At 32.9% G+C, this 24,371-nt stretch overlaps 1 protein-coding gene across 7 annotated transcripts in view; it reads left to right on the forward strand.

Moving 5' to 3' along the window:
- The first annotated feature begins 4,266 nt into the window (after window positions 1-4,266).
- The window catches only part of LOC125055800 (piezo-type mechanosensitive ion channel component), a 49,721-nt gene continuing 29,616 nt past the window's right edge, over window positions 4,267-24,371 (forward strand). For 4 of the 7 annotated variants that reach the window (XM_047658414.1, XM_047658411.1, XM_047658412.1 and 1 more), the window contains exons 1-22: window positions 4,267-4,420; window positions 4,950-5,076; window positions 5,867-6,113; window positions 6,821-6,989; window positions 7,654-7,788; window positions 9,578-9,686; window positions 9,947-10,028; window positions 11,424-11,655; window positions 12,226-12,424; window positions 13,236-13,435; window positions 13,837-13,985; window positions 14,486-14,629; window positions 15,101-15,170; window positions 15,568-15,692; window positions 16,015-16,204; window positions 17,159-17,338; window positions 17,878-18,047; window positions 18,988-19,120; window positions 19,698-19,925; window positions 20,959-21,197; window positions 22,113-22,298; window positions 23,350-23,539. In XM_047658414.1, coding sequence (XP_047514370.1) covers window positions 4,394-4,420; window positions 4,950-5,076; window positions 5,867-6,113; window positions 6,821-6,989; window positions 7,654-7,788; window positions 9,578-9,686; window positions 9,947-10,028; window positions 11,424-11,655; window positions 12,226-12,424; window positions 13,236-13,435; window positions 13,837-13,985; window positions 14,486-14,629; window positions 15,101-15,170; window positions 15,568-15,692; window positions 16,015-16,204; window positions 17,159-17,338; window positions 17,878-18,047; window positions 18,988-19,120; window positions 19,698-19,925; window positions 20,959-21,197; window positions 22,113-22,298; window positions 23,350-23,539 — 3,531 coding nt within the window. In that variant the 5' untranslated portion in view covers window positions 4,267-4,393. Of the gene's footprint in view, window positions 4,421-4,949; window positions 5,077-5,866; window positions 6,114-6,820; window positions 6,990-7,653; window positions 7,789-8,521; window positions 8,586-9,577; window positions 9,687-9,946; window positions 10,029-11,423; window positions 11,656-12,225; window positions 12,425-13,235; window positions 13,436-13,836; window positions 13,986-14,485; window positions 14,630-15,100; window positions 15,171-15,567; window positions 15,693-16,014; window positions 16,205-17,158; window positions 17,339-17,877; window positions 18,048-18,987; window positions 19,121-19,697; window positions 19,926-20,958; window positions 21,198-22,112; window positions 22,299-23,349; window positions 23,540-24,371 lie in introns of those variants that run through there. The other 3 variants (XM_047658410.1, XM_047658413.1, XM_047658416.1) reach the window with 3 other exon arrangements.

Genomic DNA, 24,371 nt, shown 5'->3' on the forward strand with positions numbered 1-24,371 from the left:
CTTTGCCATTTAACTTTCTTCGATAGGACTTTTAGTTTTGCCGGAAATCGAGATAAACCGTTTCTTACCCTTAAAACTCCCCCCCCTACCCCTTCCCGACCTCAGATCGACCGTAATTTATTTTTCCTTGCATTTTGATCATATTCCCCTCCTTTTCTAATGGGCTTCATCCTACTGTAATTTTTTTCACTTTTTATTTATTTTAAAGGCTATCTGCACTGGTCTATATCTTTTAAGTTGGATCAAACTACACACGGTGTGCAAATTTGATTGATATCGGTTCGGTAGTTTAGGAGTCCATCGCGGACAAACAACGTGACACGTAATTTATATATATTAAGATTAAGATTGTCGAAACGATGGCTTCTTTAATATTACTGTTGCGATATATACTCGTCTATATGATAACAGATACATCATATAGCAGATAACACGTATGTGTTGATTGCATTGATTAGCTTACGTGATAACAATGTTTGCGTACCTACTTGTTTTGTTTTTAGCCCTAACAAACTGTTGGTGACTATGCCACCAATATTTACTAAACACACAAAACTGAATCATTATCTTGCGTTTGTCATTCACACGGTAAGATTTTTAACGATGAATGATTCTTTTTAAATGCAGTGCGCTGAACCGAATTGTATGATTACAGAAGTAATGTAAGTATGATTAAAGCAGAAATTGATGTATGGGTTAATAGTTTATGTATTATGGGAAGCGCTTTAAAAATTGCGCCCTTACATATTAAAGACCTTCGATAAGAATCTATTAATTTAGAAAGAACAACTGGTTACCAAAAACACAATGTAAATGATTTTGTTTTGTTTTTTACAGGTATCGCACTACGACCCTTCGGCCTCTCCCTCATATACCTCCTACTTTATTTGATAGCACCGTTCCCGCAAGTACCAGATTCAAAAACATTTAAAGGCAAGTATTATATTAACTTAAGTATGGTTGGTGTGCAGACAGAGCTGTGATCACGAACTTTAGAAAAAATAGAACAGACGTAAAAATATGTCTACTTTCTCTGATTGTTTTTCATATGACAAATTAAAAACTTATAATTATATTATTATTATAACTCAGGTTAATGCGGATTTATTAATGAAATAAGTATTTATGTTTAAAACAACCCGTAATCTTTTGATCAGCGTTAATATGTTTTGTTTAGAAATCGAGGAAGTCACGCCTAATTTAACTGATTTTCGTGTTCTGCGCCATGAAACACTGTCAGAATTTTATTGTGGATTACATAAGTTTTTATGGGAGATGTTAAAAGGTGGCATTAATAGATTATAAAACGGAAATAAATGTATGAACGCATAACTATGCGTATGCGTATCACAAAGTACAAAAAGTATCACAGCTGTAGAGAAAGTTGCATTATCTGTATTTATTTCCCCGGAGTTGGTATCGACTAAAAGATGGAGGGTTTTGGCAAAAATGGCTCACGGTGTCCTCTATTTTCGCGGATTGTTTTTCTTGAGATTTTAATTTGGATATTATTGGATCCCAGGTGTTTGATAATTTTAGGCCGTCTTCTCTATTGAAATTGGGGTGTTTGGGCACTTTACACTTATCTTAATAAATGGTAAAGCCCAGTAAGAATAGAGAAAGTTAATCACTCAATCATCTTAATTAGTATAACTGACGCCTATCGGCCTATAATTGATTCAATTAATCGGCCTCCAAAAATTTTTAATTGCGTTTTTATTTCTCACAACTAGATCTTTCACTGAAATGTGTTATACCAAACCATTTGAATAAAATGATACCGCGTGTTAAATTCGTGCAGCGCCATCTATTGAAATGTACATCTAAATTATAGTTGCATTCAAAATTTAGTACATTCGTTAATCGAGTCAAGTTTAAAGCCACATATAATTACTACTAGTAGTACGAGATCCCGCTGCAGGATTGGTGCGCTCATCGACTATTTGTTTAAAACCAAATTTTTATGTTTATTTATAATTAAGAGAATATATATTTACTAGGGTGCCTATCAAAATTTGGCCGCCATTATTTTTAATTAAATTATTTTTAATTCATTTTTGGTAAAAAATTTCGTTCATGTATTATTTAAATAAAATAACGTCTACATCACGGTAATTAATATGAAGATTCTAAAAAATCACGGGTGCCGTTGCGCATCTGGCCGCACCTCTTTGCAGCCAGGTGTAAACAGGTATGATTTCGATAAATTTATACGTTTATAACCTATTTTTATGAATTATATGTCAAATTGAAGCTAATTTTTTTCTATTAATTATCATATAAAGTTGCTTAATTAAATCTGGCCGCAAATAAGGGCTACTGGCTGTTAAAGATAATAAATATTTAAGGTAGAGTGAAAGAGAGTTAGCGCGTAACATCATTTGTCAGACGAGGACAGCGATTGTCGGCTAAGCGACGCTTTTAAGCCATTGCGCATGCGTCGAATGTCAGTGTTCTGAAACTGAATACAGTAGAAGCTCGTTAAGTCGAACCTCGATAAGTCAAAAACCTCCAAATCTCGAAAAAATGTTTTTTTCCCTTCCCTTAAAACACCAAAACCTCCATTACTTGAAATCTTGACCCTCTGTTAATCGAAATAATCACCGAGTCCCATTTTGGTACATATTTTTTGGCGTCTCCCTTGATGTTCGACTTATAGAGGTTCTACTGATGATAGATGCAACATTTTTATTCTAACATAAAAAACCACGCTGTTTTGGAGTTCGTAATAAACAACGTTTTATATTTACATTGTTATTTTATTTGTGCATCTAAAAATTATTATATTAATTAATGTAAAATAAAATTGATAAAGATGAAGTCGTGTTTTTTGTGTAACGAAAAAAGCAATGTACTCGACTTTAATAATGTATCATTCCAAAAGTGGTCGCTAATGTTATTGTTTCGTCGTAAAAAAAATATAAACTTCAAAATTTATTATCATTTTAAAAAACCATTTAATATCATTAATATCTAATAGAGATATAATATTTAAGTTTGAATCATTCAAATAATTTGTAATTGGATTATTGCTTCATCAAAATGTTCAACAAATTGCTAACTAGACCGTCGATATTATATCAAATCAATATTAATTTTTTGTTGCAATTTTTAAATTTGTCATTTTGAAAAAAAATACATATTTTTTATAAGTCGTCTCTATTACTCCCCGGTGGTTGAGAACACTAACTTTCGACGCATGCGCAATGGCTTAAAAGCGTCGCTTAGCCGACAATCGCTGTCCTCGTCTGACAAATGATGTTACGCGCTAACTCTCTTTCACCCTACCTTAAATATTTATTATCTTTAACAGCCAGTAGCCCTTATTTGCGGCCAGATTTAATTAAGCAACTTTATATGATAATTAATAGAAAAAAATTAGCTTCAATTTGACATATAATTCATAAAAATAGGTTATAAACGTATAAATTTATCGAAATCATACCTGTTTACACCTGGCTGCAAAGAGGTGCGGCCAGATGCGCAACGGCACCCGTGATTTTTTAGAATCTTCATATTAATTACCGTGATGTAGACGTTATTTTATTTAAATAATACATGAACGAAATTTTTTACCAAAAATCAATTAAAAAAAATTTAATTAAAAATAATTGCGGCCAAATTTTGATAGGCACCCTAGTACATATATATTCTCTTAATTATAAATAAACATAAAAATTTGGTTTTAAACAAATAGTCGATGAGCGCACCAATCCTGCAGCGGGATCTTAGACCATAGTAATATTCTACCTACTTAAAAATTATATAATATGTAATATATATAATACATTACATAATATACTAAATAATATTAGAGCGATGCGATATGATTTCAATGGCTTCGCGTACAAATCTTGGGAAGAATCTTTTTTTTTGACATCCAACACCTTTTGTCTTCAGTCACCGTGACCACGCACGCTGTAAAGCACGCGAAACGTCGGATAAATTTAAAATTATGTTAATTAGTTGTAAATTTATAATAATACATAACTTCAATCCGGTCAAAAAGTTTTTTCTTTAAAAAAATATCTATAGTAGAAGACAACAATATATAGAAAAGATCGTACAGATCATGGGCGGTATTAATTAACATCAAATGAGCCTCTTGCGCGTTTATTGTATAAAAAACATGTAAAATTATTATACATTAAGTAAATATGGCATGAAACGCTTTAAGTTACATATTAAATAATTTCTTTGATTTCCAGGATGGAGAGGGAAATATCTTCTATTAAATATCTTCGTTTCCGTTCTTATACTTTTAACCCACGCAGCATGGCACAGTGTATTGGCGGCTTTTGGAAGTTATGGTTCCATACTACAACAATATCCATTGTTAGAAGAGATTGGTTTGAATCTCGGTTTAGTATCCTACGCAGGGATAGAGCCATTAATGGCTATACAATATTTAGCTCCAGAGGTAATATTTTTTTCAATTCTTTAGAACACATACTTATCACACGACAAGCGAATGCTCATGAAAAGATATATGTGTAATTTTTTTTATTGTGTATTTTTTTCCTGTTGGCGTAGCGGCTTCAGCGTGACTCTCATCCCTGAGATCATAGGTTCGATCCCCGGCTGTGCACCAATGACTTTCATTCTATTTGCGCATTTAACATTCGCTGTGACGGTGACGGAAAACATCGTGAGGAAACCGACATGTCTTAGACTCAAAAAGTCGACGGATTCGGATTATGAAACAGATTCAGAAATCTGAGGCCCAGACCTAAAGAGGTTATAGCGCCACTGATTATTATTATTATTTCATACGATACAATAAACAACATGTTATATCAAAGTATTTAAAGTATAATTGAAACTGCAAATTGATAGTTGAGTGAACTTTGATTTTCTCTGGAAAAAATAACAGTGAAGACTGTATTCATAATAAATTATATACATTATGCGCAATCAATAAACGCCACTTATAAAATCCTTTTTTATAGTTGGTAATGACCGGTGTATCACTGTTCGTGTATCTGATGGTACGTAAACTTCTCGTTGGTTCTCCTACGGAGGAAGTTGAGAGGAAGATCTCAAAACATCAGCAGTACCCCCTATTAACTAGTGCAGGTATGCTTTGTAATTAAATTCTATCTTTAAATCTTTTTCTGGTTCTCTATAAGCCAGGAAACGAAGGTAAATGAGAACTGACTTATCAGATAGGATTCATAAGACAGGCAAAAGATATCACAGTTTTTACCGCATATTAAAGTGTGAGGAAAATTTGCATGCTTTGGAGCAAAATATAATATATTTATTACCACAAAACACAATCTTAACACTCTTATTTTTAAAAAAATTTTTGCAGTCATAGATTAATCAAAAATTCACATACGAAATAAACAAGCAAAAAATTAACTAGGATAAACGTGTTAAAGAATATTTATATTTGAAAAAGAAAACTATAATTAGACACTAATAAATAGTAGAACTTTGGTCAGTGCAGTTCTTGTGTGCGAGACCAATGTTTTAAATAATGTAAAAATATAATGTGCACTATTTATTATTAACCCGCGTTAAACAAATTATATGAAATAATTTAATGCTAAACGAATGCTATGTAGTGTAAATGCTGAAGAGTGCCTACTGCCTGCGTCTGGCTTTACTCTCGGGTCATAACAGCGACGATTTAAGCAATCGCCACGCTTAAGAATGTTTGCGTGAGCAAAATGTACAGCCTTGGCCTGTACAGTCAGTTCACTCAATAGATTAGGACGCCATAACTGTAAAATAAAAATGATCATAGATGCAATCTGAGTTTCGTAGCGCTTTTTAATTATTATTAGTATAAATTAACGCCTAGTATACAAACGTTAACAAGCGTCAGTGTGTAATTAAATAATACATTTAATTTTTTCAGGAAAATACGTAGCCTTATTTCTAATAATGTTCTCTGGGATAATGCGTCCTAGTATCACTTCGGGGATATATTTCCTTGTATTCATGGGCGCGGCCACTGCTTGGGCGCTGGGACGGCCTTTGGAGCGTGGTTTTGCGGTTGTTAGCAGATGTCTGATGTCAATAATGGCTGTCCATATAGCTGTGTTGCTGGTTTATCAGTGCTCTTGGCTCATTGAGTTGTATCCGCCGGATATGGATTTGGCCAGGTATGAGATTTGTTCATGTTTGCTGAACATAAAAATAGTCGTATAAATGATGCTTACGAGTAACGTCTCGTAGAAATTAAATCTCTCCCACAGAAGTACCTAAGTTTATTTTGATGTAGCTACCGTAAGTATGACATAGGGAGCGTTCAAGTATTACGTCACGCATTTTTTGCAGAATATTGACCCCCCCTCCCCCCCGTGTAACGCGCTGTAACGTTTTTCTGTACCCAAGTATAGTAGTTTCGTGACCACTTAGTGACTTTTTATACCTAAGATTTACCATTAAATGGTGTACAGCCCCGGAAAGTCGAAAATAATATTAACAATAACGCGTAATTTAATCCCCGCCCATCGTAACGTTTTACAAAAGGACCTCCCCCCCTCCAAAATTCGTTCCGTAATACTTGAACGCTCCCATAGTGGATTCAACATGCAACTCTTATCCTTGAAAGGATCCCCGGCAGTATAAACAGAAACAAGTGATCACGAAAGAGATATATAAAGATCTGAGACCCACGCCACTGATTTTTACCGTAATGCCGTAATTCGCATAGTTTTGTTTGAATCTGAAATCAGATTAACAGAAATCACTGCCATTCTTTGAAGCTTTTTTTTGCCATTTTTTGATAATGTCATGTAAATGTGTGGGCTGTTGTGAAAAGATAAGTAGGAGAGTCAAGGCTAACAGCAAGCATTTTGGTTTTCAGATATTTCGGTCTAACAAAACTAGTTATAATCAACGGTACGAATTCTTCTTCGAGCTTTGTATACGAAGTTACAGAAGATCACAAATGGGCAACTCTAGCGAGTCCTCTAGTCATACTCTTTTCGTATTTCTTTCTCGCATTGGAGTCTAGGGAACTCTTCAAACCCAAGGTATGAATTTAAATTAATTCTTGCATTTGAATTTAATTCTTTAACCGACTAATAGTTTTCATAGACTAGAGAATGGTTGAGCAATATATTGTTATATAATTTCAATTTAGGTAAGAGATAAATATCACTCGATTACTGGAAATATTAATAATACCCATACTCTTATGGAAGTCTGAATATCAGCATGTTGTCTCCTTCTAACATTAACTGCAGGAAAGAGAGAGATCGCTCAATTCATTCTTTAAGTCTATGTAATTAGCTTTTTGGAAATGGATTTTTGGAACGGAAGTGGCATTTAACACTCGTAGTTTTGCTACGTAGATTACACTAACCCGAACGCCATAAGTGCTTATTGCGTTTGATTTTTATTAAAGATTCAATAGGGCTTTTACAGTCGTGTTTAAATGGAAAAAATAAATGTAAACCTTATCGTTAACTACGTTAAACTGTGGTTTGTTTAAACTCTGCTGTCCTAACTGTATGTCGAAAAAATTATTTCACCTTATTAAAAATGTACTGAACTTTAAATACATTTAATTAGCGTAATTTTGTGATCTATTAATAAGTATACGAATGCAATAAGCGCCATCTATGGCCCATGGACTTAGGCTGAGGTGCTGTTATGACGCATACGCTCATTTTTCAAACTAATTACGGGGCGTAGGCGAAGAAAAAGAGTGCCTTAACTGGCGTAGAAGCGGGAAAAGTGAACGGGTCCCTATTAAGGGGTGTGTCCTTCCATCGGGCCAGCCGATACGCTCCTAAGGAGAAATGGAAAAGTGCCACTAATAAAGTCAGAGTAAGCCCGCCCCATGTGACATTCATAGCACTGATGTAGATAGCACTATTATGTATTTATTTCTCTTTTCTTCTCTTTCTTTTATTGAGTTTGTAATTTCAAAATATTCAGCGAAAATCCTAGTAATATTAATATTTCATAAAGATGTTTTATCTAAACATACAAATCTTTTTTTGAAGTTATACTTCTTTAGGCGCCTTATGAAAAATTTATGAGTGAAATTTTACGATGCGCGCGCACCGTGACACAAAATTAACAAAATGAAGTTGCCCACGGAAGATGCAACGGCATTGGACATAGTTTAAATACAACATTCGAATAATAATAGAATTTATGTTACACTTAATGTAAGAGAATAATAATAAATATTTATTTATTTAATTTTTCAAATGTAAACTGAACTCTATTGACTATAATAACTCCTTTTCCAGTCTTTGATTATTTAATTGCAATTAATTATTGGCATGCAATCAAAAACTATTTTTAATAATGCCAAAGAAGTATAACTTCTTACGCGCGTACATAAGTACACGCACCCTTTTTAAATTCTATTGTTACGTTGTTACAAACTCATGTGTAGTGCTGGTGTACTGTAGATAGATTAGTACTGGAATTGTAAATTATGATTAGCACATAAACACAAAGATTGGCACTAAAGCAAGGCATGGCGTTTACTAACACGTTACATTTTTGAGTCAATTTTTATTTTTGCATCCTATTTTCTCATTTATAGGTTGCATTTTCCTACATAAATTCCCAAGCATTGAGCGGGGACAACAGTGAGACTACTCCTGTGGGTATAATGTTTTCTTTTTCTATGCATTTATCATCGGTGATTGTCGGATTTAGATAATAATGATATAATTGCTGAAGTTTATAAATTTCATTACCGGTGTCTAAAGACAACTCAGGTCACCTCTGCTTTTGCTTTATGACAATCGTGCTAGCGTCACTAGTAAATAATATCAGTGTTGCTAATTAATTGTTGTCTATGTCTGCATGTGTATTGCACTAGAAAATTATAATAGTTAATCAAAATAGATGTTGATAGATATGTTTTTTAAATAGAATATATACTTTTGTAAACGTAAAAAAATTACAAATTTCGATCATTGAACTGATGATATGGCCATTTCGTAATTGTAGATAGAGTCTGGCTAATGAAAGAAGATAATTGAATTATTTTAAAACTTTCGGATGGCAACACAGAATGTCATTGAATTTCTTACGTTAGTATGATTTAATGCCTTGATACTTCATGCAATTACTCATTTATATTTCTATTATATATTTTTTCCGAATAGTTAACAGGTATAATAGCCTAAACTTCGTTTTATTTGATAGAATATTATTCTTTCGCAGTATTTGATTATTCCGAATAAACTTGAGTTTTATAATAAATATAGTTTTAGTTTTCCATGCAATTCGAGTCGTTTTAAGTATCAATAGTAAAAGACTAAATAAGTATAGTATTTAATTGAAAAATACAGTTACTATCAAAATAATAAAATAAAAGTTAGTTTAATCCACATAATATATCAAACTTTTAGGGATACCATACTAATTTTTTTTTAATTTGCCGCGCTTTTTCGTCATCTTTCATTAGCCAGACTCTATACAAAGCTTTAAATCCTAAACTGTCAAGGGTTCTCTCAAGGTTAGTTATTGTTTTAATAATCGGAGTCGGAGAGTTACTTAATGAAAGATCCGAAATTCTATACAAAATTTTAGTACAGGTTTTCGTCACTAAACTGGTATTTTACGTTCGTGTGTTGATGGCTCTGTTTAGTTAATCAAAACAAGGAGTCCGAGCAAGAGATGGTCCAGTGTGAGGTCAGGTTCGGTTTCACGGCAGCTGCACCAAGACTCTACTGGATCTGTCGTAGTCCCAGATGAAGGTAATTGTAGAAATGTAATCTAAATCTTTTTTTTTTTTATTGACTGTAAAATGAGTCTAAATGGACTTAGCCGTGTCCGCATTTTTCTTAAAAATATCAGTTTCGGGTGGAGTTTTATAAATAAATTTTCTTACCTATTTGTGTTTAAAATCTCATAAATAATAAATTGTTTATCTCATATTGATATAGAAGAAAAGGTTATTTCTAAAGCGATTCTTTCTTTGTTCATGAAATAATTATAAAATGTGTTTCTTTTACAGAGTCCGTGTTGGAAATTGAGGAGCCGACATTAATGGACGATATAGTAGCCGCTGTCGTCGATTTCTTCCAAGTTCTTGTCAGGTTAGTTTATTATTCAAAGGACTCGTACGAAAACGTTTCTTGTTTTTAGAAATCTGATTGTTTATTAATCTACTAACAAATAAACTAAATTGAAATACTACAGCGTCACAGTGAGTCAATTATATAAAAATATTGCAAAGATATAGCTTTCGCGCTAAAAGATAGTATTAATATCGTAACATTATGTATTCAACCCTTGTAATATCAAAATCTGGTATGTTGAAATGTAACAATAGCAAAGTAAAAAAAAAATAAATTTTGTATTCGTTAGTGGTTTTATTTAAATGTGTGCTTGCGTAATACAAAAAGTCAGAGTTTTTGCGGAAAGAGAACCCTTGTGTGGTTTCACGTCGCAGCAGTGCTACCCTTTTTCATAAGGTGACTTTTTCATAATCAACACAACTGTCAAACTATAATTACCTTATCATTACAGTTTGACAGTTGTGTTGATACGTAATAGGGTTTTTAAAGTATATAACTTTCGAAATATCGACGAGTAATTTGAATTATATTACTTCGCATAACTAACACGATTGTTCTCTTTACGCACAAACTCTCGCCCCTGCATGTCAAAATCCAATACAATTTTGACGTACGGTTTACAGACTTAGCGCTTAACGACAAAGTGTATTTTATTATAGACCACATTAGCGGTTAGGCAAGTATAGGTATGTTATCTAAAGATGGCGGCTTCAACACATTTACACTTTGAGCTTGTGTAGTGTTTGTGAATAAGCGCGAGACGTGATGTCAAACTGAAATACAATCACAAATACATCACGAAAAGACTGTCCGTCTCTCTCGCGCTCGGTCAAGCTTACGAGTATAAAAGAGACAGTTATTGTTTTTCTCTTGCTACTGTTTATGTTGATCTTTACTGTTTTATATTATTATTGTTGATCTTTTTTCAAACATTACCAGGGCAATCTCGTGAAATGGTGCACAATGTTTTTAATTATTTTAAGCATCTTAATAAAAACAGTTTAATGAAAAAATGTTATATTTAATTTGACATCAGATGCGACTGGGGTTTCTCAATACTGAAAGAATAGTTAGTGAAGTGTGTTGAGCTAGATGGAGCTTATGTCGAAAAATGAAAAATTATTTACACGAACTACTCTTTCACGTTCTTGGTCGGGCTTAGAAATTTTGGATCCACCCTCGTATGCACCTAATATTTATATATATTTGACACATTTTTATTTATTTGCAACCCACCCAACCTTACTAAAACCAGAGTAGACTAAAATGTATAGCATGGCAAAAAAATCATATTTTGAAACATACTGTATGTGAAATTGCATTAGTGTGAGTACTGTGAACCCGCCAGCTTTCGATAACCGACCTATACCACTCTTAATGCATTACAATATTGCCCAAAATTGCATATTTCAGGTCTTCCTATATAGCAACAACAATAACAATGATGGCGTGGAGTATTATGTTCCATTCGTGGCTGACATTCGTGTTTTTAATGTGGGCAAATATAGTCTGGCTTTGCCAGGACCAGAGGTCCTTTATGCTGAAAACCAGTCCAGTTCTGGTGATATACGCCATGCTGTTACTTCTAGCTCAGTATATTTACGGAATGGATTTGACTGATAGCGAGCTACCGTCTAATATTACGGTAAGTAAGGTTACTTTAAATAAGGCATAGAAGAGTGTGTAAATAATCATTAGATCTATATATACAGGGAGGTCAAAAAGTCGTGGATCAAACGCATCTAGGGGATAGATGAGGTCATCAGCTCCATCAGATCCACGACTTTTTGGCCACCCTGTATATATAGATTTTGCATATCTTTGAAATAATATAGTACTGCTGAACTTACACTTATTTTAGTATTACACGCGACCGATGGCCTATATGTATTGTGTCTATATAAAAATTACTTGTATGTAAAATAGTTTGAGTTTTGGGTTGCTGGGTAAAAAGTTTCTTATGGTGACTTTAGTACATTATTTTTAAAAAATCAAAGAAAGAATAGTATAGCGTGTAGTCAAGTACATGGCTGTTTATATTGAAGTAGGTTTGCTACTAAACCAATGACCCGTTTTTTTCCACCTATATATGAGTGATCAAGAAGTGTAATAGTATTTTGCATTATAATACTACCTTTTTCTACAAAAATTGCTTCCTATTAAAACAAAATAGCCCTTATACTTGTTAATTCATATTTTAATCTTCATATTGCAGGAAGTGAATCTGGTCCAAATAGGCCTCGGCAGAGTGGACGGTGAACCGTGTGTGCCACTTTTGATAAAATCGATCTTCACCTGCATGTTTTGGGTGACCCTGCGCCAGCGCATACAAGAGATCCGACAGAGGAGACAGTCCTCAGCCATTACGGATATCGCTGCACCATTACAACTTACTGTATCTACTGCTGCTAGTGGTAATGTGAATTTAAAAAATATTATTCGACAAGTGTATGACTGAACCAGAATTTTTAATTATTTTTTTTTTAATTGAGGGTACTTATAAATTCTAAGATAACATTATTTTAAACCAAATTAACTGTTTAATTATTTCTTTAAAAACATTTTTCTTAGCCCTTCCATAAAAATCCGTTTATTTGTAAACTAAACAATTTCATTTTGATGAATGACCCTATGCCTTAAGAGTAATGTTTTATTTTATTGTTATCAGCTCTATTCCCTCATCAATTAATGAAATTATATATTTTTTAAAGTAATGTTTCGTATGTAAGTCTTAATTATTTACAGTACCCTAAGTACTTTCTCACCAGATTACTCTGTGTAACTTTTAAATATATTTTTGCACGTGTACAAAACGAGCTACGAGCTAAAAGATAACAATTTTTTTTTAATTATGCCGTCAAATTAATCTATATTTATATAACAGGTCTTGCAAATGGTAAACATTGAGTTTAAAGCTTTCTAAAGAATAAAATTTTCAATTTTCAATTTTTTACATAACTTTACACGAATCTTTATAATCACAATGAACGTTTGTTATTCACATTTTTCTTTTTAATGCAATTCGATTACGGAATCCGTTTTAAACATCTCTAAAATTAGAATAAATCTTCAAAGTTTTCCTTTTTTCCTCTTTGCCTTGAATCATATCACAAAACCATCATGATACTGCACTTTCTCTTAGCAATAAAAAATCTGTCTGAAAGAAGAACTATGCAACTCTACCTGTAGCAGAAGTAACAGAGCTTAATGTTTGATCTGTTTCAGCACTTGAAGGAGAACGCGAAGAAGAGAGTCGCTCGCGTCTTTTGAGGGCGTTGGGTGAATGGCTGCGCGCAGTTTGCGCCCGCTACTGGATATACGTTGTGGTCATAATGCTATTCGTGATTGGCATCACTGGTGATCGGATGACGATATTCAGAATTATTTATATGTTCCTATTCCTTGGGTTTATACTTATGTTCCAGGTGAGATTTGTAAACATAAAGTTATTTTCGTCATTAATTGTGTGTACGTGAATTCAACGTATTTTAATACATTTATTCAGGCATAAAAATATCTCGTCGATGTTTCTTCTAATGTGTCCCAGTGTTCACACATAGTCCTGCCAAATATGTTCGCATACACAGCTACAATTATCTGAGAGTGTCTCATTTTGTTACAAATGTAATTTTTAAGAGACATAATTCAGTCACATTATTTTAAATACTTTGTTATTTTATCTTGAAATTTCCAGATATACTCTGACTCTATAATTTGTTCTTATAATTAATCTAGATCATGTTCGGTAGTTTAGGGTTTTATTTCTGTTGTGTGACGAAGCGAATTACGCTCAATTATTTAATTAATAAATTATAAAATTTTCCAGATAAGTTGGTACTTGTGGCGAAAACTGATGTATATATTTTGGATAACTGTGATAATATACTCTATGATCAATTTAATACTCATATACGTGTACCAGTTTGATAATTTCTCCAAAATGATTGAGACCTACCTCATGATCAACGAAAGATTGTAAGTTTTTACATGACTATTTAGAAATAATAATTAATACAATTAGAAAGGTCTAATTGTATTTGGTCAGTTGGCTAAAGAAGGTAGAATATCTTTATATCTGTACCTTTTATAACAATTGAATCCTAAACAATTTGTGTGTGCTCCGTTATTTTTTTTATATTTAATAAACGGTTAAAAATTTTGTTTCTATAATTTGTTTTTTGTTTGGTTTAATTTTCTTCCTTTTTTATTGCTAATCGTGTCCACATTATAAGGACGGCACGATTTGTGTATGTACATCTTTTTATTTTTAAAATGATCTAAATAAAAATAGAAATCAAATACAGCCACATCTTATACTAGCAGTGTATCATGCACTTTTATTCGATAGCATTATGTTATAATGCTTTTAGTCTTCATCGTTAAAATATTTTCGATTCAAACCTTTAGTTTCGCGCTTTTCAGCTTTAGTATAGATTTATCGCTGATATTTTTGTTGAATATCTGTTCACTTACAGACAACACGACCTCGGCCTAGACACATATCACCCTGCGGATTTGTTCGTCAAATTGTTGACGCCCACTCTCTTCTTGATCATCACTATTATGCAAGTCCATTACTTCCACAAGGACTTCATGGCTCTATCAGATCCTAGGACAAGGTATGGTTATATTATTTTATTATTATATATTATTTTATATATTATTTTTTTATCTTAATATATATAAATTACGTGTCACGTTTTTCATCCATCAATTTTGCACACCGTGTGTAGTTTGATCCAACTTAAAAGAAAGGATAGCTTACATCTCAATTTATACCCGCAATATTATTTTATTGCAAAATATTTTATTATTATTTGATAGTCACAATTCTAACAGATGGCGCTGTGTTGAAAGTACCAACGTTTCACATAAGCTACAATTTAATGGCATTACCACCAAAAAAGCATGGTGGTCCTCATGACTGGTGTTCTCCTACCGTTTCCCTTGAATAGTTTGCTACTATGTAATATAACAAAAACTTTAGCCACAGCAACGCTTGGCCCGCTAGTTCTATCTAGTATTTATCTGAACCTGAACATGTTTCTATATCATATAAATAAAAAATAAAAAAAAAATAAAAATTTCAGAACAAATAGTTTAATACAACCTGCATCAAGTCGACCAAGTAACGCTGGTGCCTCCACAATGAAAGATGATGTAAGTTTAATTGTCAGATTTAACTGAGTTTATTTCTCTAAATTATTTAAGTCATATTTTCGAAATGGTATGCTTTTTAATTCAATGTTTTTAATTATTCGACGATGAAAATTGGGTTTAACGTTTAATTTAACATTTTGTAGGTTTAATATGTCTCATTTGTAAAAAGATAAGCAAATTTTTAAATTGTTTTATTTCATTTTTAATTCCTTTTAAAAGAGTAACTAGAGTTTATGTGTTTTGAAAATAAAGTTCTTAAAAAAATCTTTGTATCTTGTAATCTTTGGCAATGAAAGTAATTTAACTTTTTACAAAGATTAAAATAAGTTATCACGGGCTTAGAAGTCGTAAACATTAATTGTCTGTACCTAAATGTTTCTTGTATGATTTTCCAAAGCTACCAGCGCTACCATCTGAAGAAGAGAGGGAGTTACGAGAAACACACTCTCCTAGCGACACTGAAGCCGAACACTCTATTGGCACTTCATCTATTCCACCAGCAGCTAAAAGATCTTTACACAGGTGAATAAGTTTTTTTTCGTTCTTTTAATTGTTTTTTAGAATATTTGATAAAAATCTACAAATAACATCAAAAACATAAATCCCAGACTTTTTAAGAAAGCAATTTAAATCTCAGTAAATGAATGATTTCTAAATCATTTAATGAAAGAATTATTAGGACTTCAGGCAGCCGATATAGTAAATATCTTCGAAAAGGATTCATTTGCTTTTTGTCCCCTTTTTCGTAATTAATTTGGTTAGGGCAAATATTGACCTCAACTTCTAATTGAATTTTCTAGTTTTTTTTGCTAGATTTGCCGTTATAATAAAATAATTTTAACAGAAAGTCGTCCCGCTCATACGCACCTACAGTGACAGAGAGGGGTTCAATAAAATTCCGGCCATGGCTCTTAGCCAAATTTACTCGTCTAAGAGAAACATATTCCTGGTGGGTAGAAAAGGCTTTCATATTCCTGGATATACATGTCATCAAGATTCTCTTCATATCACTTATGTTGCTGTGTGTTTTTAATGTAAGTATATTATGTATTCTTTACAATACAATAAAAATATCAGAACTCTGTCATAAAATACTTGTCTTTATTTAAAAATGAAAAAGTGCACTCTTACTGAGACACCCTACATAAGGTGATTGTATTCTTAATTGAATAAAAAAATATTTGAAGTAAGTCAAAAACGAAAGCCTTCAATAAAATTTAGAGAAATTTAAGACTTGTAGACAGTTATTTTGTTTTGAGCAGTTATACATTTTACATTTTTATCTTTTTAGTTTTAGTTAATATCATTATTGTTTTATTTTATTTTTATTTTGTGGTTCTTATGTTGTAATGTAATTGATGTGTATGTGTGTTAAATTTGTGATGTCATATTTTCTTGTATTTTTTAGGATTACACATTGTTTTAGAATGTATAAATAAATAAATAACAATGTGCCATACATCAAATGGTCATTGGATTTCGACAGCTTGAGTCAGTTCTCATTTGTCTATGACTGATATCTACTTCCGTAGCAATAAGACTTGGCTTAAAGGTCTACCAGGCCATAAAATCTTCAAAACATTAAAAAAACTGCTTAACAAGTAAACTGATGCATACCTTTTTATTTTATCTATTTTTTACATACAGAGCAGTGTTGACCTAGTGGCTTCAGCGTGCGACTCTCATACCTGAGGTCGTAGGTTCGATCTCCGGCTGTGCACCAATGGACTTTCTTTCTATATGCGTATTTAACATTTGCTCGAACGGTGAAGGAAAACATCGTTAGGAAACCGACATGTCTTAGACTGAAAAAGTCGACGTGTCAGGCTCTGGAGGCTGATCACCTACTTGCCTATTAGATTTAAAAATGATCATGAAACAGATTCAGAAATCTGAGGCCAAGACCTAAAGAGGTTGTAGCGCCACTGGTTTATTTTTTAGTTTATACATATGTTACATTATATATTATAGTTGATTATTTATTGCAGGTATGCGCCATGCACGTGCCCATAATGATATTAATTGCGCCAGCGCTTTGGTTAAGTTCAAGGAAACAGCGGTTCTGTATGCTCGTCATCTCAACTCTAATCAGTGTATATTTGATGGCAAAAATGGTTTATCAAATTGAATACATCAAACATTCTTTCTTTGATGTCAATTGTACTAATGTGAGTTTCGTTTTTTTTTAAAGAAACAGCCAGGTTTTCATTTGGACGCAAAGCACTATATAATATTGGTCCAAAAATTATTTATACTTAAAAGTAACCTTATGAACGCATAAAATAAATACAATTCCATTATATAAATAAAATAAAATAAAAATAGCCTTTATTCGAGTACACTATAACTACAGTAAGTCCATGCCTTTTAAGTTTTACACTTGTACTCGACCTCCGATGGAGTGAAGGCCTCCTCCAGATTCTTCCACTTATCCCTATCTGATGCGACAATTTTCCAGTTTTTTATATAACGGGAAAAAAAATTCCATTATATACCAGGTCCCAAATCAAGGACGAAGAATGGACAGCCTCTTATTAAAAAAATAATTGCACTATTTTTATCTGTCTTATTTCATCACAGCGTTAAATTTATTTGAAAGAAAGAGACGACAATTTATTTTAAAGAGTGCAATTTGACGAATTCAAAGAATATCTTATACTTCTTATATTCAAGAAAGATTTTATTACTAATGATTCATTTTTTATAGGAAGGTGAAAATAATACGATGAATATGACGACATATAATAATGCGGAATGGGTCGGATTCTACAAAACATCGCCAACGAAAAGTTTAGCGGCTTTATTAAAGGGCTATATTGCTCTCATTGCTTTGTTCACTTTCTACTCCTTGGTCACATATCGGCAACAAGTGCACAGGTATTTCGATCATTTATAATATAATTTTAAAATTACAACATTTAAAGTCAGGATTTATGTCAAAATATTCAGTCAAAGTCCTGTCAAAATATTGTCAGTGAAGTTTTTTGACAATTAGTATTATTATTGGTATTGGTCAAATTCGTATGACAAAGGTGTGAACACTGTTTAATATACAGAACTAGCGGCATCTCCCTAAAGCTTTAGCTTGGGTTTCCTAGAACAGCGGTGCCGTTAACTAACGGCTGTCATTTTACGGTTGTTGATAACGGCCGTCTTTACTTTTTAACATATTGCAAAAAAGCAATAATTTTTGGTCGTCCAAGTCACGTTTCCACTCATTGTATTAATTAAATATGGGCACCGCTACACGCGAAAAACGTTGAACTAATGTTTATCACCGCTATGACGGTCATCATACAAATGACAGCACCGCTATTTGACGTTACCATGACACTCAACGTTCTTTAGAAAACCTACTCCGATATTATTTTTAGACAACGTATGGGTGACGTCACCCAACGCTACATTACGGCCGTTAGATAACGGCACCGCTTTTCTAGGAAACCTAAGCTTTAGGCACGGCTGCACTTTTTTTAAATTGCGAAAATTAATATAATATATACCTAGAAAGATTTTTAAACTGTCTTTTAAAAATTGTTTTAAACATGCACCACGGAATAATAATAATTGTAATCTATATACCCACAGGGGCTCCTTGTGTGGGAACTAGCGTTATTTCAATTTTGACACAACCATATTTCTGTCACGAATAAAGTTTTATTATTATATATTATTATTATAAAAGTTTATAAAATCCTTTATAAACTCCGATTGTAAGTGTACTTACAATTGGCCTACCACATACAATTTTTCTTGACCTTAATGTCTAGAAATAATATTTAATAATAATGTGTTCATATTTTATTAATATTTACAGAGAATCGGGTGTTCTACCAAATACAAAAGACAAGCTAATGTTCCCCGAAATAACACGAAACGAAGCAGACAAAGATTTAATACATTACATCAAGTATTTGTTCAATTATGGCTTCTATAAATTTGGTGTTGAGGTAAGATAAAATCATCAAAATTAAGTAAAAAATTATTCTTTTTGTAACTTCTTGTATAAAGGGTGGTAATAATAAAAGTTTTTCTTTTTATTTCAACTGATCAATAGAAGTAATTGTTTTATTTATATATGACTCTAATAGTTGGTTAACCAGGAAAACTTTGTTTAGGGTGGGACGCAACAAAAGTCTGATATATGAAATTAAGGCACTATAAGGCCGGCAACGCACCCGCAAATGGGCTGCGATGACTGCCCTTTTTGAACGTCGTCGTGTAGGCTCGTTTTCTCCCCTATTCTATAAAAAAAAATTACTTCAATATCAGTTTTGCGGCTAAATTAAAAAAATACATGTTTAATGTATAAAACAGATCTGTTATAATAGTAAACTTATAAAAAAGTGGCTTTACATCCCCTGGTCTTGGCTCCAGATAAACCAAAAACTTAATAAAAAAAAATATTTTTTAACCTAACTTAGAAACTTAAAGTATATAGGTACACTTCTGAATTATACGTTTTCATTGAATAATTAAGAATAATATACATTGTCCAATCTTATATTTTCTTTAATCTCATTTTAGATAACTTTAATATGCCTTATGGGCGTAATCGGTTCTCGTATGGACGTATACGCAGTCATATACTCTGCGTGGCTGTTAGCGCTCGTGTCTATTCGAAGGAAGCAATTAGCCAATCTATGGCCGGCATTTACAGCACTAATTACACTAATAGTGCCGTTACAGTATATGCTAGCTGTGGGATTTATGCCCCAATTTTGTATACAGTACCCCTGGAGTGGGGAAGATCAGGTGAGTAAAGTAGATCATGAGTAATCGGGAAATTTTGGTTAAGACGGCTGGTCATTTCGTCTATAAAGAACGTGGAGACATAGATATAAGTTTAGTGTATCCTACAACTTCTAAGTTATAATAGTAGTTTATGCAACTGTCATATAATAGAGGTTATTAAAACATGGGTGTAGTTTTTTGCTCGTTTTAAAATAAGATTACACGAGTATTTTAATACCAAATTATATGCATACACTACTTTATTTAATCTCTTCATTTAAAAATTTATTTAAGTGTTCAGCTGAAAATGTCTTGGCTTTCTTCCCTTTATATCCTTGTGATTTACGTTTCAGAAATGATACAAGTTTTAAATATTTTGTAATATCAATTTCGTTGTAAATACTCAGTGTACTTTTAATTATAGAATATTTAGACCATACACCACCATTGGACGAACACTTAAAGTTATCCGATAACTCTTGAAAGTAGGCTAAAGCGGACCATAGACGGACCGCATGTTGCAGTCAAGACCGACGGCGATCTGCAGTTTCCATACTAAATTTATATTCGCAATACTCGCCGCTCGAGCAGTTCCTGAGCAAACCGCATATTGCAGTCGGTCTTGACTGCAACATGCGGTCCGTCTGTGGCCCGCTTAGCAAAACGTTTTTGGAAAATGAGTTAGCCTTTTTGTTCATTTTCCAAGTCATAAAGTCTTGGTAACATTTGTCGTACGATTTTCTTGATATTTCTGGCAAAAGACTATTCGTCAGTTTCGTAGCTGTTTCTAGAATGTCAGGTCGAGTTAAATTTTCATCTGTATCGTATATGTTGCTTGACATTTTTGCTACTAAAGTTTTATCCAACAAAATATTACTCAAATTCTTATAATTTTTGTAGAAAAACTGTGTTTTGTATAATGGTATTTTTTTGGAACCTGACAGAGCAAATTACGCGTTTTTAATAAACGAAACAAAAGTCCTAGTTCTAAATAAGGAAGGTTCATTATTGTTTATCTCTTTAGATGAAAATAAAATGTACGTATTTTTTTCAGCAAATGAAACATGTACGCAACTGGCTCTTCCTCCCATATACAGCAGAACCGCCTCACGCTGTTAAATTAATCTTTGACTTCTTCCTATTAATGTTTTCTGCACGGCAGCTAAAAGTTTTTCGACTAGAAAAGTCCCACGGTGATAATTATCCTGGTGGGTCCAACAGTGAAGATATAGGAAAAGATTGGGAGACACCTAACTTTGTCAATCCGGTACCAGATTTTCTAGGTTATGTTGGGTAAGGTTTTCGATTTCATATAATATATATTTAATAAGTTACTCGTATATCGTATAACTTAATATTATCTTCAATACACTCAATAAACAACTATAATAGTATGTCTAACGCAAGAACTCATCAGTACCAATTTATTGGATATTTTGAAAAAGATACAGGATGTAGATATTTTCGAATTTTAAAAAGAATTAGTAAAAAAAGTCATTTTTTTATAAAAACGCAAAATAAATTATAACTCTGCAATAGAACAATGCTTTGCAGCTGATGACCTCATCTATCCCCTATTTGCGTACCCTGTATAGTGAGAATCTTCTGAAGATTTTATTATTTATTCGGATTTCCAAATTGTGTCTTTTTATATATATATATATATATATATATATATATATATATATATATAGACCCGACAGACGTTGTCCTGCACGATATTCAAGCGATTAGGATATTAAACAAAGTATGAAATTAAAAACAAATAATCAAACGAAAAATAATCCAAACGGCTCAGACTGGGAATCGAACCCAACATCGTTTGGTTACGCGCCAAGAGCTCTACCAGTTAAGCTATCCGAGACTCGTACCTGAAAAACCAGCTGTTTATTTGGAGTATAGATAAATAACCTAGATACCGACTGCAGTGCCATCTGCCTTGGCACCACCCAAACGCAAACAAAAAAATTCATTCTAATCGGTCCAGCTGTTTAAGAGGAGTTCAGTGTCATACACACGTACAGTAGAATTATACATATTATGTATATATAAACATGTGTTTGTGTTTTTTTTTAAATATCTGCTTAATTATGTCTTACTTTTTACTACATAGTAGCTTAGGTTATCGCATTGTGACGCTAACTTTCTTCAACATAAGGCTAAATTCATATTATTTATCTTTCTTATTTATTACTTTTACTTTTCCAGAACCTGGTTGGATGTGATTAAGCGAATGGTATTCCTGGGAATGTTGTGGGTGACGTTAGCTATCATGTTTATGACGGGTACCAACCGTGTGAATTTGTTTTCTATGGGATATCTTATTGGCTCTTTTATATTCTTATGGCAAGGAACTGACTTCTACTTGCGACCGAAAGAAGCTATTCTACAATGGTAAGACTATAAATGGTCTTTTGATAAATTTTATTGGGACTATAGGTGTAACAGACATTTAACGAAACATAATATGTTATTTAATGTTTCCATATCATCACATAAAAATAACACTAGCCAAATTGGATTTCGAATCTACACAGGCCTTACTATGTATCTTGGCATGACTTTGAGGTTCCAAAAACTAACACAGACACAGCGTACTATCATAACAACTCTCAGCTACACTCATACATGTGCATACACACACTCACACACTCACCCATTCACGCATTCTTAATGTCTTATAATAGTTGTAACACTAAAATTATTATTTTTTAACTGTTTTAAACATATACCATGTGTAGAACAATTGTTATCTAGTTACCCACAACACAGGGACTAGGGTGGGGACTTGCGATATATGAATTTTTGTCACAACCCTTTTGCAATAAATAAAGTTTTTATTATTTTATTATTATTATTAAGCTGTTGCATAGATTTTATCGCGGGCTTTGGGCGCGGCAACCGAATCAAGAAATTCCATAACGAAAATAGACCTAACACGATGACGTAATATAGGTGCGGCTAATACGCGTTAGAGCGGGACAAAACGCATACTGCGTATTCACATCTCTCCGACGAGATCAGTGGCGTAGCGTAAGCTCGGCCGGTGCAGCCGGTGCGCGTCAGAGTGAGACAGACGATATAGGCGTGTTAGTCTGAGTCTGGTAGAGTGGTAGATTGGTTCTTTTAATATCAAAGAAAAAAAACATACTGCATATAAAAAATAAAGAAATAATTATAATTGCATAAGTTGATAAAAAATGTTATGCAATAGCTTTACCGCGACAGTCCCCGAGTGCCACACGTTTTTTTTAAATGTTAAGAAATTTGAAATTAAACTATATCTTTGTCAACTTCCCATAATTCCGACTACTAGGAAGCAAGTGATAAACATTCATTATTTTAAGATTAAATTATCCAATATAATTTAGCACTTAAAGATTTTAGTAGGCAATTTAGGATAAGTTACCTAAAGAAAAATACTGATCTACTGTGGTTCATACAGGTGGTCCTGGTTGGTGCGTTACAACGTCTCTGTAGTGGTTATCAAAGCAGTTCTGCAAATACCTGGATGTATGTTCAGTCGTGTGATGCAAGACAACGCGTGCTGGCTCGTGCAATTACTTGGCATCGGATGTGTGGATAAATTTGCTGGAGGGAATATTGCTCGCTTCCTCAAGATGCATTATGACAAGGTACCTATGCTTGTGGTGTTTGAGATTGTCTTAATTGGAAAGTCGTGAACCAATGAAATTTTCTTTATATACGAAATATACTTGTTCGGTGAAAGAAATATAAGAAAATTGGTCATAGACCCAAAAATAATCAAAGGTTGACATACGTCTTAGATGGTTATCAGCTATAAAGAAAAAATATTATGATGACAAATCCCAGAATATTTGTTAAATTTCATGTAACTTCCCAAACGAACCATTTTCGATATAGGTATTTGTAGTCTAAAACAGTCCTAAAGTTTGTGTGGAACTTTTGATAGTTTCCTCAAAATACTCAATACTTTTTTATACCCATTTTATTTTATTTATTAATTATGGTTGTGGCAAAGAAATAATGAAAGTAGAAAAAATTCCGTGGAAATGAGAGCTTTAAGAAGTATTCGTGATATTTAGACATGTAGAACGGATGATTGAGAAGCGGTTAATAAGTATATCGGATATACAAGGCAACCGTAGATGGTGAAATCGGGTTGAGAAGGAATTGTCGTACATATCTGGACCAAATCCTGGAGTTACTAGAGAAGGGAAAAGTTTGAAGTACCCATAATGCATGCATGTCATGAAAGTGGAAGCGAGAGGTATGTCAGGAACGTATCAAGTGGAGATACGTGGTCTCCCCCTACTCCTTCAGGAAAAAGACGTGATAATATAAATACATAAAAAAATATATTTTATTACTCAAGATTATTAGATCTTATTTATTTATTATGCGATTTATTTGTTAAGTATGTGTTAATTATTTGCGTATTAATAATAATAATAAAGCCTGTTTAATTTCCAATCATGACAAAAA

Source organism: Pieris napi, chromosome 14 (assembly GCF_905475465.1).
Source record: "Pieris napi chromosome 14, ilPieNapi1.2, whole genome shotgun sequence".
NCBI classification, from domain to species: Eukaryota; Metazoa; Arthropoda; class Insecta; order Lepidoptera; family Pieridae; genus Pieris; species Pieris napi.